Source organism: Musca domestica, unplaced genomic scaffold, assembly GCF_030504385.1.
Source record: "Musca domestica strain aabys unplaced genomic scaffold, Musca_domestica.polishedcontigs.V.1.1 8, whole genome shotgun sequence".
NCBI classification, from domain to species: domain Eukaryota; kingdom Metazoa; phylum Arthropoda; class Insecta; order Diptera; family Muscidae; genus Musca; species Musca domestica.
Window position 1 is genome coordinate 12823793 of NW_026712409.1, and position 14726 is coordinate 12838518.

Here is a 14726-nt window from a genome sequence, read left to right on the forward strand (position 1 = left end):
TGAATACTTGTGCAAGTTTTTTTTCTTTATAAATCTCCTTGGAGGCCGTCCCACATAAAGTATTTGTTTTAACTGCTAAATTTTTAAATTATATAATTGGAGAGTATAAATTCTTTTAGTTCTTCCAATTGAAGTTCCTAAAGGATTCCCTTATAACCTCCTTTTAATAGCTTATTTCCCATCCTTCTTTTAGAAGACTATTGCGTCTTCAAATGGAAGAATATTAGGTGTTCCAAAAGCAGACCAAAAATTGAAGAATAAAACTCTTCCAATTAAAATCTAATAATAATCTTCTAACAGAAATAACAATAACTAAGAATATAAAGACTGTTTAATGGGAGACCAATACCTACCCCGAAGAATCCTTTAATGACGACACAATGTAGGTGACACCATGAACTTGCAAATTGTTTTTCTTTTGGAAATTTGTCCGTAGAAGAAAATTAGAAACCACATAATTATGCCATGGAACTAAACAGATTTCGTGACTCTTTTCAATTTGTAACTGCCATATTTTATTAACCTAAACACGCCTGAGAATGAGAACACCCCGATTTGCCGCAATAAAACTAACAAACAAAAATAAATTCAACCGTTGATGATAATTTGCCGATTGATTTGATATAATGAAACTACTGAAGGCAAACACGATATAACGAAGTTATTGATATACCATACGTTCCAATTCCTCCACCATATTAGAAGGGGAAAAGTTATGAATTGAAAGACGGTTGTTTAGGTGGGTGGGTGTTTCAATATAAATTTAGCTATTTGTCACAGAAATAGTTTTGATTTGAATTGGATTTTTCATTTCATTGAAAATAGACAATAGAAGACATAGGTCATGGACAGAGAATGTTTTAAAAATCGTACACAGGCCCATAGCACTGGCTGGCGTAGCACATTTTATTATCCTGGTGGTGGTAATTATCGTGGCTATTGGTTGAAATCTCAACATCATCGTTTCGGTGTGAAAGAAACCAAGCAACAATTAATCTACGATGGCCAATGGCATGAAGGAAAGCGGCATGGTTGGGGTATGATGCGTCGCCGTTTGAATGATGGCACTATGGAAAGGATCTATGCCGGCCAATGGCAGATGGATAAGAAATGTGGCGAGGGCAAACAATTTTATGACGATGGTAGCATTTATTATGGATGGTGGAGGGCGAATCGTCGTCATGGCTTGGGAATTCAATGGTATGGAACGGGTGATATTTACTTGGGGGAATGGCAAATGGATGTGGCCCATGGTTTGGGAGTGATGCTGTATGGTAAGTTTGGAGTTACTTTTTGGAAATTTGAAATTATAATTTGAAAATTTCTTTTGTTTTAGCCAATGGCAACCGTTATGAAGGATATTTTGCCAGGGGATTTAAGAATGGTGAAGGTACTTTTTATCACATGCACAGGGGTCAAATACAAAAGGGCATATGGCAGGATGATGTATGCAAAACATCTATGGTGCAGGATGAGTTCCGTCAACAAGCTCAGAATCCAACACAATATCCCATACCATCGGTAAGTGAAAGTTGGCAAGAAGGAGGTGACCTTAAAGCATTTTCACAAAATGGATTTATGTCTTCCTTTCCCAGACTTTCCCATAACATAGGGAGATCTTAAAAATGTCTTCAATGAAAAGGAAAGGTTGAGGAGACGTCTTCTTTAAAGATATCCTCAAAATCTTCTGCAAAATAACCTTATTCTTCTAAAGGAGAGCTATAAGTAAACTTTAAGGTTTATACTTTTAAGGTTTTATAAAAACACCTTAACAATTTTTTATAAAAATACACCTGCAATTTTTTTATTAAAAAGACGATGAGACCTTCTATTGGAAGGTCCGAAAATTACGAAAAGGGCTTGAAAACTTTTAGAAGCATAAACTACAGCTTTTTCTATAAAGGTTTTGAAGTACTCTATAACATCACTTATTCGACTTTTTTTGGACTTTCTCCAAAATGAACCCAGCTTTCAATATTCTTCTAAAAGACTTGAGTGCCTTTTAATAAAATCTTCTTTTTAATTACGAAAAGATGACCATTAAATCTTCTAAATGTGAATTTTTATATTTTTTTCAGTTACGTCTGGCATGCCCAAAGGAATTTATTCAAAAACTCTTCGAGGAATATAACGACAAGATCAAAAATAACCCCAAATCTGCGGAGGTAAGTTTAGTTTTACAGATAACAAAACGATTGCCTCTTATCTTTACTCTAGGAATTGAATTGTTTAAAATTTGTGGAAAAATTTCGAACTCTTATTAAATTAGAACCAAAAGCCATATCAAAATCGAAATTCATATTAGATGATTTGTATGTTCCATGCTCCTGCAAATTGCAAGAAGAACTAATACGACTTCGTGAATTATGATTTTTGATGGCATATCTTTCTTTGTGTGTATTTTTTAACAGGTCTTGCAAAATTCATAAATAAAGGATTAATAAATTCAGGAATGTGTTTCATTTTTTAGTTTCCAAAGCCCAAACAGAGTCATCAGAATGATTAGGAAGTTAATATTACACTATTAAAGGTTATGGAAGTGTTTTAAATATAAAAAAAATATCAAATGGTTGTGATCCAGATTAATAAACTAAGAACTGTGTTTAATTTTTTAATTCCCAAATTCTAACCAGAGTCCCCAGAAGAACTAGGAAGCTGATTTTACTCTATTCAAGAATATGAAATTGTTTTTTATTTTAAATATCTTTTTTTTAAAAATAAAAAATAGATATATTATTTAAGTTTCCAGAAAAATTTACAACAAAATTCCAATAAATGACTAATGATTTTTAATTAATTTTAATTAAGTTAACTAGTCCATAGGGACATGAATGGTTCCAAAAACTTCTATACAAGACTACTTTAAAATTATTTATAATATTCTTAATCTAAAAAATCTTAATTAAAATTAAACATTAAAACAAATTAACAAAAATAACAAAATTTACATGTCTTTGGTTAAAAACGTTAAGAAATTAAATACATTTTCTTGTTTGAATTAAGGGTTGACATCACTCTTTAAAATATAACGGCTGGACCGGTATTTACTACAAATATCTGGTTTCCCAACTGATAATTATTATTACTCTAAGGGATTGTATACGGGAATCTGTTTATTTTTTCTTAAAATAAACAATTTTTTTTAATAAAATAGCTAGAATCAACAAATAATAGAATTTTCCTATAATTTTCAAGGGAACTAGTACATTACTTCCATGTGTCTACTTGTTCATTATGAAAGCAAGATTGAACTAGTTCCCAAATTCTCTTTACAGAATAATCAATTTGAACCACCCATTGCTGACGTTAGAATCCAGAATCAAAACAAACACTTTTCTTTGGAATAGGACCTTTTTAAGAAAAAAAAAGATAAGTGTCCCCAACACCTCCCCAAGAAAATGGATATATCTGCCCTCTCCGAGGATAAATTCGATGCTGTCGATTGGATAAATGAGAACTTCAAAAAGTACAGTGAAGATAATAAATCCAACAACAGAAATTTAGATGCCGATGATAAAGTGGCCATAGAATTTATCAATAGCTATGTTTCCAAACTCCAGCTGTATGTACAACAAGTAAACTATGCTGTCGAAGAGAGTAGCCAACAACTGGTGGCCAACTTACCTAAAATAGTTAAAGATGTCAAGTCACTGCATGCTGATGTCCGTAGTCTGCAGGGACGTATGTTGGAAATGCGCCAGGAGGTGGCAGCCGTACAAGAAGAGACCGGCGAATGTATGGCCACATTGGAAAAATTAAATTCCAAACAAATTAAACTGCAGACGGCAAAGGAATCATTGCAGGAATCGGACGGCTGGGGTAATTTGCTGTCACAGCTGGAGGACAGTTTTGAGAAGAATGATTTGAAGGTGAGATTTATTTTTATGTGAGCAATATAACCAATTATTAGATCCGGGATTAATATGGATTTGTTAGTCCCTGACAAATTTTTTATTTAAGTTAGTTGCCAGATTGGGTTCAAGAAAACATATCCACATAATACGGATCGCAAATGGGAGACAATATTATTCTTTCTATAGGACAACTGAAAGCAAATACTTCTGTGAAAGAAGATATAAAGTAAAAGAAAGGATGATATATAGAATATTAACATTACAGAAGATTCGAAGCAAAGAATAGAAAAGCAAAAGGAGTTACTTATGTTTTTGCATTTGGTTTGGGAATAAAGTCTGGCTGAGCTGTTTAGAATATATATTTGGTGGTAGTCTTGAAATGGTCTGAAGGACATGACTTCAGGAGATGCTTAATCTATCATCTTGGCCTCTTCATTTGGCCGTACATACCTTTATTTTCGATACATTTTTTGTTTTCAATCCAAACTTTATTACTCACGTCCTTTTTCTCCGTCTTTACAGAGTGTTTGCGACAAAATCTCAGCATTGCAAAAGAGTTTGGCAGCCCAAGAGCAGCTGCCAGGCCATGAAGAACGCAAATCTCAAGTTGAAGACTTCAAAAATCGTTTGGAAGCCTTAGCATCACCCAGTCTGGTGCAATGCTTTGCAGAAGGCAACGTTGAACAGTCACAGCGTTATGTCAACATATTTGCTGCCATCCAGAGGAAGCCACAATTGCTGCAATACTATTCGACGGTACAAAAGACGGCACTGCAACAACAATGGAAACAAACCCTGGAAATACAGGCCACAGAGACGGCGGGCCAACAGCAGCATTTCCTAAATCTTTTCTATGATCAGCTTTTGGAAAATTGTCAAAAACAAGTCAAATGGTGTAGCCAGGTATTTGGTGGAGATGAAGATGCCATGCAACAACCCTTGCGCATGTTGGCCGAACTGTTGCCTGCTCTACAACCCTCCCGGGATAATCATATTTTGCAGTTATTAAAAACCTGTAATGAACGTTTGGATCTTTTACAACAATTCGCCCAAGCCAATCACAGCTTTGTATTGCAATTGAACGCCTACTTGGAACAGTCTTCCATTCAGTTAAGTGATGATTTGAAACAACAATTGGCCCATGCCATCTATGAATATTTCCACAAATTCATACAACAGTATCCACGTCTAGAGGAGACCCATCTCTCCACACAGGTGGATAGGGTATTAGTTTCTCAGTCGCATGCCAGTGATGCAGTGCGGCATTTGAAGGACAGCACAAGTAAATTGTTCGATTGGCTCCATGAGGCCCTGCAGCGTTGCTCGAACATTACCAACGATTTGGCGCTGTGCAAACTCATCAATCTGCTGGGTGGAATATTCAAACGTCTGCTGGAACAGTTTTCCAAAACTCAGCGCCAATTAACCTTAAACATTGGCTCTAACTCCAATCAAACAAATTCGGATAGTAATTGGTCTATGTTGCAGTACACCTTGGCATTGCTGGAATGTCTGGCGGATTATCACCAGAAATTACAGAAGTTTGAAAAGACCCTGCAGGAGCGTCTTACACAGTTGAAGATTAAACTGGAAGAAAATCAAAGGAAGAATCTAAATATCTATCAAACATTTGATTCCGGAGAAAGACATAGGCTTTTAAAAAGTATTGAAGACTTGCAGCAAAAACGTTTGGAGGATAATGCCACTACTGGCATCTTTGCCAATATTTATGAATCACTGAAAACGTTCTTTAGTGAAACCCATGATATTACTTTGAATATACTTCTGCAACCGTTGGAATCCCATTTGGCTGAAATACAACCACCAGCCCAATTGCAGCAGGGTCATATGCAAGATATGCCTGCCTTTAGTTTTGCTCCCCAAGAAAGTATTACACAAATTGGACAATATCTTTTGACTTTGCCACAGCATTTAGAACCCTTACTGCTTTCGCCCTCAACTCTACTTAAACAAGCTCTGGAGATGTGCCACATAAAATATGCCCAAGCCATACCATCTGCCGACATTCTACTCTCACTGGTTGTGGCTCAATGCTGTGTCCTCTATCAATCACAAATCTTACAAATCAAGTCCCTATCGAATGCCTCCTCCAAACAATTGGCTGTTGATATTGAATATCTATCGAGTGTTGTTGAGGAATTGGGTTTATCTCTGACAACGTCATTGACGCAAATCTTGACACTGCTTAAGGCCTCACCGGAAAATTACTTGTCTCTGAGTGCAGGCTGTGAACCGCGTTTGGTAACAGCCATAAGACAAATGCGCAATATTATTTCAACACAGTAGTGTCGCGTGGCTAACAGTTTTCTGCAGTCTCTATAATTTATTACTGTCTGCTGCGATCGGGTTATATGCGTCTGTCTTTATTATTACGTTACTATTAAATAGAATATCTGCGTAGGCATTCCCAAGAATATTGTTTTTATGTTTACAACACCACATAATTTGCATAGTCTGACTATAAATAAAAATCTATGAAAAAACAAGTGGCTGGTCTCTAACCGCATCGCTCACCGTTAACCATGTATGGAGATGAATTGAAAATACACCAGCCACACATGGAAATAGCAACAAATCAATTTTTGTTCTCAATAAATATTCTTATCATAAAGTGTGACCGAGTAATGTACAACAAGTGGATTGTTTTCTACAGAAAAAATAGCTGCGTTGATGGCATGAAAAGGTAAGAAGGAAATTCGCAAATGTTCTTTATTTACCTTTATGGGACATCGATTGGCTGTAAGAGGTGTCAATCTATTCTTCTGTAATTAAAAGAAAAACTTCTTCAAAGTAATAGTGAATGCGCTGTGGGAAATAGTAGTACGGCTATGCCATGGTCGATCTCAAAACCCCCACTTTCATCCATGACCTGTAAAAGAAATAGAGGAACTAATGCCCAGGTATATGAAAGACTTTTAGACTTTTATGAAGGAAATTATTTCAGTCGGTCCTATCTGGGAAAAAGTCTTCAAATGCTATAAAATAAAGATAGGCTTTGCAGTTATAAAAAAGGTGATTTTTCAAGAGCTATAAGAAAGTGTTCAATAAACACTTGAAATTCAGAAAAATCCGTGAAATTTTTATTTGAATTGATAATACGGTTCATATAATTGAATGTTTGATTATCCACCATAAATGATCCATCCACCTAGTTCAATTTTTGGACACTCTTTCCAACATTTCTAAGAGTATCTCCCGAATAAATGCTTAAATGTTGTCTTATAATGCATCAATTGAAGCGGGATCATCTGGCTTTTGTAGCTTTTAGTACGCTTTTGCTTGATCTTCACTCCGAAATCGACAATTCTATCTATTTAGGTGCAGAATATAGGCCAATTTAGCTTTTGTCGCCAGTAGCAAAGACCCCCCAGCATCACAGGAAGTGCCAAACCAACAACACAAATTCCGTCCACGACTGCATTGCACGCCATATCAGTGTCATATTGAAGAATCACGACTTAAGGACAGGTTAAAATGGACGATATTAATGTGAAATTGTTTTGAATAGGGGACCTGTACCAATTATCTGTCAAATATTGTAGACCTTACGTTTTTTCTTAATAGTATGCGAAGACTTCTGTGGTCCCGTTGAGGTTACATTGAAAATACGCGGATGATATGGTGCTACAACACGACAAACTTCGTCGAAGCAGTAGAGAGTTGATGGAGCTCCAGGAGAAGTTGCTCGCGAACCACGACGCCGTGCAGGAGTACATTGCATCGCTGAACGTGCAATTAACTTTCAGCCGTAAACCAGGCGAAGTTAAAGTAGTGTCATCGATCAATGTTGGTAGTCCTTGACCTTTCAAAGGTATTTAATAAAGTCCACAGGGAGTTTCCCAAAGTGGGTTGATATCTCCGGAACTGTTTAAACTCTACATTTTCGGCTTTCCTCGCTCTTATGCGGATGAATGTAAGATCATGGCGTCGGGACCCGGTTTTGATGTCATATGTGTAAGGTTGATTACTTATCTTGCGAAGCTTGCCGTATTCTTCCATGCGGGGAATAGGAAAATTTCCACACACGAACTACCCCATAATCTTAGGTGTCATATTGGACAGCATGTTCAAGTCTTCGGCACAAGCCACTGTTATGTGCAACGAAATGAATAGTAGGTCCTCAAGGTTCTAACCGGCAGCACTTGCGATTGGTCTGTCTCTTGACAGATATGAGGCAGAGTGTGGTCTGCGAATATAAGTGCTACGCAGTGGGAAAACATCCAGACATGCCAGAATGTTGCCTTGAAAACTGCAATAGGGAGCCACCCCATGTGTCACTGGTGTACGTCAGCATAACCATTAACTTTCATTGCAATACCTGCATGAGTGTTATAGAGGGGGTCATCCAAACTATCATGGTGGCTAAAAATCCCCCACCCAGACGTGTCAGGAATAACATAACTGATCTAGAGAGGGACGTGCAATGCTATGAGCGAGAGAGCCTTTAGATCAAGAAGCCTATCAGTCAGGTCGGAGTGGCCATCAAGCATTGCAGTATGAATGCCGTCTTCGGAGTCCACCCCGCATCGATTGCAGCGGCGCAACGTCGGCCGCATAGAGAAATCTGTGTACCGAATATAGGGAGGAACCGTTATATGGGGGCTATACGAAAACGTGGATCTATACATACTATGTTCCGCCACCGGAGCTAGAACCCATTAATAACTACAAATACCAATTTTTAGACGAATATGAAATATCGGGAGGTACTTTTATACAGAGTGAGATAAAAAACTTCAACAAAGTCAAACGCCATAATTTTTACATTTTTTTTAAATTTTATTGATTTTATTGCAAAAAATGTCGGAAGATTTATTCGAATTGGTCACCTTTGGCACGAATTATGGCCTTCAAACTGCCAATGAAACCGTCACACGCTGCCCGAATGTTGCTCTTTGGTATTTTGTCCCATTCCCGACGAAGCGCTTGTTTGAGGTGATCAACACTTTGGTATTTTTTAGTGCCAACTTTGCTTTCCAAAATACTCCAGACACAATAGTCCAACGGATTCGTATCCGGTGATTTTAGAAGTAAACACGATCATTTCGTTTGTTTACAAACTGCTGGACAACGAATGTTTTCTCATCGGAGAAAACCATATCTTCTTGTAACGCTGATTCTAATATGTTTACATTACCTTCTAATTGGATATTCGGCTCATTCAGTTTTTGCTACGTAGAGAACTTTTATAAATTACAACACATTATTTTGCTGATCTGAATAAAATTATTTTTACAATTTTTCTTCAAAACAAAACTATTCAAATCCCATGGTGCCATTAACTACCTATTTTGAAAACAAGAGATTTCAACGCAAAATCCACTCTTCATTGTTAATTCTCATCACTCTCCTAATTTGTGAACAGCAACAAACCTTCTCAGACTCGTATGTGACTTGAACCAGCGGTGCTCAAAACCGTGTTCTAGAACATGAACCGAAAAAAGAGATAATTTAAGAGAAAATTAAAATTCTGTTTTTCTTTATATTTTACGGTTCTATTAAATTGTTTTTAGACACGAATGTTTGCCAAATTAATTTATAAAGCAAATGGATAAATAATATTTTTATAAACAATGACTTAACACTGTTTTGTTCTTGATTTAAATAAGCAAAGAGAAATTTGACTGAAGGGAGGTATTTTTTTTTTGAGCACCGCTGCTTGAACATTATGCGGGTTTCCTACCAAAAAAAATCCAACTGGTTCTCTATATGCCGCCATACTCAGTGAATGGCTGAGTGTGTGAGATTCGATTCTGCTCTCTCTCTCATTGTTATTATTGGCCACCATAGAATTACTCACTTAAAAATAACTAAAATAACACAACGGAATCACGACGAAACGAATCAGGCAGAATCAGTTAAAGCAAAACCAAGTACCAGTGAATACGTGTTTCTTCCTTCGCAAACAACGGAAAGGCGTGCGTCGTTTTTTCTTTAACACTTTGTTGTTTCTTTTTTTCGGTTTCTGTTGTTGTTCAGTGTCTCAATGACAAAAAGACAAACTACTAGTGACCGTCAGTCAGTCTGATTGTTTGTTTGTGCTTCTCCTGCCCTCAGTGAACAAAACAAAATAACCATAAATATTGTTTGTTGCCACAGAAAGTTCTTGAATCCAAGCAAAATCCAAACCAAAATATATGTGGATATAAAAGAAAAATGAAATAAAATTTTGGAATAAAAAAAATATATTGAAAGAAGAGCTAAAATATATTGTGTCATAAAATAATTTTCAAACAAAAACGTCATCTCCTCCAAACAACCCGGATAAAAGGCAAGTAGAAATAAAAAAAAAAAACAAATTGCGTTTGCATTCGGACAGCCAGTCGTAAGCCAGCCTGTCTGTCACACAATTTTAGAAGCGAGGTCAATGAATCATCGTCTCATCTCAAACTCGCTTGGTTTTTAGTAATACCCAGTGTTTTTTTTTTTCAATGCATAAACAATTTTATGTCAATTGTGTTTTGAGTGTTCCGAAAAAAGTGTTACCTCCTTTTTTGTCTACCCACTTTTTCCACTTGACGCTATAGTGAAAGTATGTGTAGTAATAAGTAATGACTGCATCTTCCGCCGCCAGTACAACTAGCAAAACAAAAGTAAAGCGGAACAACAACAGAAACTACAACAGCTGTAAGTCTGTTGATGAGTCTTGTTGACGGCTTGGCTATGCTCTTGCATTTTGCCATGGCAACAATGCTCATGTCTTGGGTATATTAACCTTATTGTTGTTGTAATTGTTGGAAGAAGCGACTTAACTGTCAGTTAGAAAAACGTATTGAGATTATTTAGTGCATTAAATACACTCTAGTGCATTAAATACCCTCTCCGACTATCCCTTTGTAGAAAGACTGGGTGCCTTCTTCCGTAAATATATTATGGCCTAGAGGAGACTGGGTATCTTATGTTCTCTCTATAATTCTTGCTTATAAAATACCTTGATGCATTCTATAGCTTTTAACTGGCTAGGACGATATGTAAGGATTACGGAAGAGCAGGAGAAACCTGGAGGTCGTCTGTGGCTCAAAGAAAAAATGAAGACCTCTAGAACCTCTATGGGTTACATTATACCTCCAGCTCCTCCATGAATAATAGACGACCTCCATTGGGCCATAGAATACGTGAAGGTCTTCAATTGTCCTAGAATGGCAGAAGGTCTCCTATACTCCTAAAAGACCAGGAGTTCTTCTATTACCCCTGGAGGATTAGGAGTCCTCAATTGCTAAGGGAAGAACATGAAGTCCTTAATTGCCTATAAAATACCTGGAGATCTTCTATTCGACATAGAAGAGCTGGAGGACTTCTATTCGCCCATAGATGAACTAGAGGTCTTCTATTCGCCCATAGATGAGCTAGAGGTCTTCTATTCGCCCATAGAAGAACTAGAGGTCGCCTTTGCGCCATAGAAGAGCTAAAGGTGTTCTTTGCGCCATAGAAGAGCTAGAGGTCTTCTATTCGCCATTGGAAGAGCTGGAGTTCTTCTATTCGCTTATAGAAGAGTTGGAGGTCTGCTATTGCCCATTCAAAAGCTTGAGGTTTTCTATTCTTTTCGCTTATAAAAGAGTTGGAGGTCTTCTTCATATAAATATATTTTGGTCGCTATTGAACCCTGGAGATGATTTGGTCGTCATTGAAAACCATGAAGACATGAAGGCCTTCGATTCGCCATAGAAGACCTGAAGGCCCCCTATTCGCCACAGAAGACCTGAATGCCTCCTATTCGTAACAGAAGACCTGAAGGCCTTCTATTCGCCGTAGAACACCTGAAGACTTCTATTCGCCATGGAAGACCTGAATGCCTCCTATTCGTCATAGAAGACCTGAAGTCCTACTATTCGCCGTCGAACACCTGAAGGCCTTCTATTCGCCGTAGAACACCTGAAAGCCTTCTATTCGCCGTACAGTACCTGAAGACCTTCTATTCGCCGTAGAAGACCTGATGGCCTTCTTTTCGCCATTGAACACCTGAAGGCCTTTCTTTCTCCATAGAAAACCCAGAGGCCTTCTATTGGCCATAGGAGACCCAGAGGTTCTGAATTGCCCATAGACGGACAAGAGGTCTTATATTGCCCACATAAATTCAGAAGGTTTTACCATAAAAAACCAAGAGGTTTTCAATTGTCCATAGAAGGCCAAGAGGTCTTATGTTGCCGTACAGGAGCTCTTCTGTTGAACGTAGAAGCCCGGAAGGTCTTCTATTGGCCGTAAATGACCAGAAGGTCTTCTAATGCACGTCTGGATGTCTTCTATTGTCTAAAGAAGGACTATTATTGTGTTACCTCTAACAGATCTCTTGAAAAACCTTAGCTTACTTCTAGTTTACAAGAGATCGGAATAGGTTTCATTCTCAACTAGGAGGTCATTTTTGATTTTTCTTAGATTCGTATTATTTCTCTTAGACCTGGACGCCTTCTTTGCTGTTTCCTTGCGAATATCAATAATAGTATACTTGCCTATGCAAATTCCGTCACTCTTCTCTCTGGGGTCCTGCCTATATTAATCGGTCACGTCTGACTGAGAGATGATAAGAATGTTCCTGTATTCACGAAAAAGAAGAAAAATCCATCATTGCAACAGCAACAAATAACCATTGATACAAAAACGTCAACAATAATCTGTCTTTAACCCCGATTGAGGTTCATCAATGTAACCGGGTAATGCAAAAATAAATCAACAACAACAAAAAGTGCTGACATGCGGGATTAATGTTTTCGACTTTGGAATAAAATACTCGCAAAAGTTGTTGTTTGCTGGGGGGCATAACAAATGCTTATTATCTCTTCTTTTTTGTTTTTCTATAACTTTTGCAAAAAATGTGCTCCAGTAAAAAAGTCGTCACCATTCGAAGGTGTCTGACAGTCGTCTGTGACGGTGTGAACAGCATACAACAACAACAAGACAAAACTTGGTCAATATTATTTTTCGGAAAATAGCTAATCGTATAGTTTTGATTGGGTGAATCTTGAAGAGAGCGGGGGAGAGACCCCAAAAAATTCTCTTTGTTTATTACAAAAGCAACCGAACTAAGAGATATGGTTCCAAGAGAGAAATGCCATCAATGAGAGTATGATTTACTGAGAAGGCAATTGGCTCTGAGTAGTTGTAAATGTGCGTGAGAATTAATCTCTTTTGGCTAATTCTGGGGACATGGAGAAGAAACAAAAAAACGACATACCCATCAACAACAACAAATGATAAACATTCTTTTAAAGATTGTAAATAAGCAAAATGGGTATTATAAAATTAATAGTTTTTATTGTTTTTATTTTTTGTCTTGACAGATAGATTTTGTTGTTTATATAGGCATATATTGGCGAGCGTGTAGACATGGCCAATAGACTGTATTATTAATTATTGAAATCGAATGTTGATTTTTTTATTTTTGTTTTGGGCTTGTCTTCTAATCACTGCCAATTTTTGGAAATATTTATTGGGAATTTTTCGATTTACATATCTTTGAACTTTGGACTTCCCGTAAAAAATATTTCTATTGAAATGAAAATTTAAAGAAGGAAATATGTGATAATACATCGGATGATAAACGATATCGCGATCTTTTATAGCACTTGAATAACGTTTGGCCTTCTCTAGATTTTAGAAGGCATGGAAGAATGTAATATCACAATAGAAGACCTCCAGAAGACCTCTATAGGCAATAGAAGACCTCCAGGTCTTCTATAGGCAATAGAAGACCTCCAGGTCTTCCGTAGGCAATAGAAGACCTCCAGGTCTTCCATAGGCAATAGAAGACCTCCAGGACATATAATGTCACTAGAAGACCTCCAGGTCTTCCATAGGCAATAGAAGACCTCCAGGTCTTCCATAGGCAATAGAAGACCTTCAGGCCTTCTATAGGCAATAGAAGACCTCCAGGCCTTCTATGGGCAATAGAAGTCCTCCAGGTCTTATATGGGCAATGGAAGACCTCCAGATCTTGTATGGGCAAAAGAATACCTCCAGGTCTTCTATGGGCAAAATAATACCTCCAGGTCTTCTATGGGCAAAAGAAGACCCCCAGGTCTTCTATGGACAAAAGAAGACCCCCAGGTCTTCTATGGACAAAAGAAGACCCCCAGGTCTTCTAAGGGCAAAAGAAGACCTCCAGGTCTTCTATAGGCACTAGAATACCTCCAGGACTTCTATAAACTCTAGAAGACCTCCAGGTCTTAGAAAATCTCCAGGTCATCTATGAGCAATAGAAGATCTCCAGGCCATCTATGAGCAATAGAAGATCTCCAGGCCATCTATGGGCAATAGAAGATCTCCAGGTCATCTATGGGCACTAGAAGACCTCCAGGTCTTCTATGGGCAATAGAAGTCCTTCAGCTCTTCTAAAGACAATAGAAGTCCTTCAGCTCTTCTAAAGCAATATAAGTCCTTCAGCTCTTCTATAGGCAATAGAAGTCCTCCAGCTCTTCTATAGACAATATAAGTCCTCCAGCTCTACTATAGACAATAGAAGAGCTCCAGCTCTTCTATAGACAATAGAAGAGCCCCAGCTCTTCTATAGGCAATAGAAGAGCTCCAGCTCTTCTATAGGCAATAGAAGACCTCCAACTCTTCTATAGGCAATAGAAGACCTCCAGCTCTTCTATAGGCAATAAAAGACCTCCAGGTGTTCTATAGGCAATAGAAGACCTCCAGGTCTTCTTTGGGCACTAGAAGACCACCAGCTCATTTATATACACTAGCAGTCCCCCAGGTCTTCTATAGATACTAGAAAACCTTATATAAGCACTAGAAGATCTCTAGGTCATCTATAGACAATAAAAGTCCTCCAGAGCTTCTATAGGCTGTAAAAGACCACCGATTCTTCTATAGGTACTAAAAAACCTCCAGGTCTTTTATAGGTACTAG

The 14726-nt window shown here is 37.6% G+C and overlaps 2 protein-coding genes across 5 annotated transcripts; both read left to right on the plus strand.

Annotated features, from left to right (window-relative positions):
* Positions 1-314: 314 nt before the first annotated feature.
* LOC101893038 (MORN repeat-containing protein 3-like) lies at positions 315-2449 on the plus strand. 4 transcript variants are annotated; one of them, XM_059130947.1, is made up of 5 exons: positions 315-743; positions 826-1274; positions 1337-1521; positions 2079-2165; positions 2218-2449. In XM_059130947.1, exons 2-5 carry the CDS (start codon positions 845-847, stop codon positions 2368-2370), a joined length of 855 nt encoding a protein of 284 aa, XP_058986930.1. In that variant the 5' UTR covers positions 315-743; positions 826-844; the 3' UTR covers positions 2371-2449. The 4 variants fall into 4 exon arrangements, with proteins under 4 accessions (XP_058986930.1, XP_005188428.1, XP_058986929.1 ...); XM_005188371.4 differs by having other exon boundaries at positions 315-739; XM_059130946.1 differs by lacking the exon at positions 315-743 and having other exon boundaries at positions 765-1274.
* An 882-nt stretch (positions 2450-3331) lies between these two features.
* Positions 3332-6419, plus strand: LOC101889375 (conserved oligomeric Golgi complex subunit 7). The gene is made up of 2 exons (XM_005188348.4): positions 3332-3869; positions 4377-6419. Exons 1-2 carry the CDS (start codon positions 3399-3401, stop codon positions 6159-6161), a joined length of 2256 nt encoding a protein of 751 aa, XP_005188405.1. The 5' UTR covers positions 3332-3398; the 3' UTR covers positions 6162-6419.
* The last annotated feature ends 8307 nt before the right edge of the window (positions 6420-14726 follow it).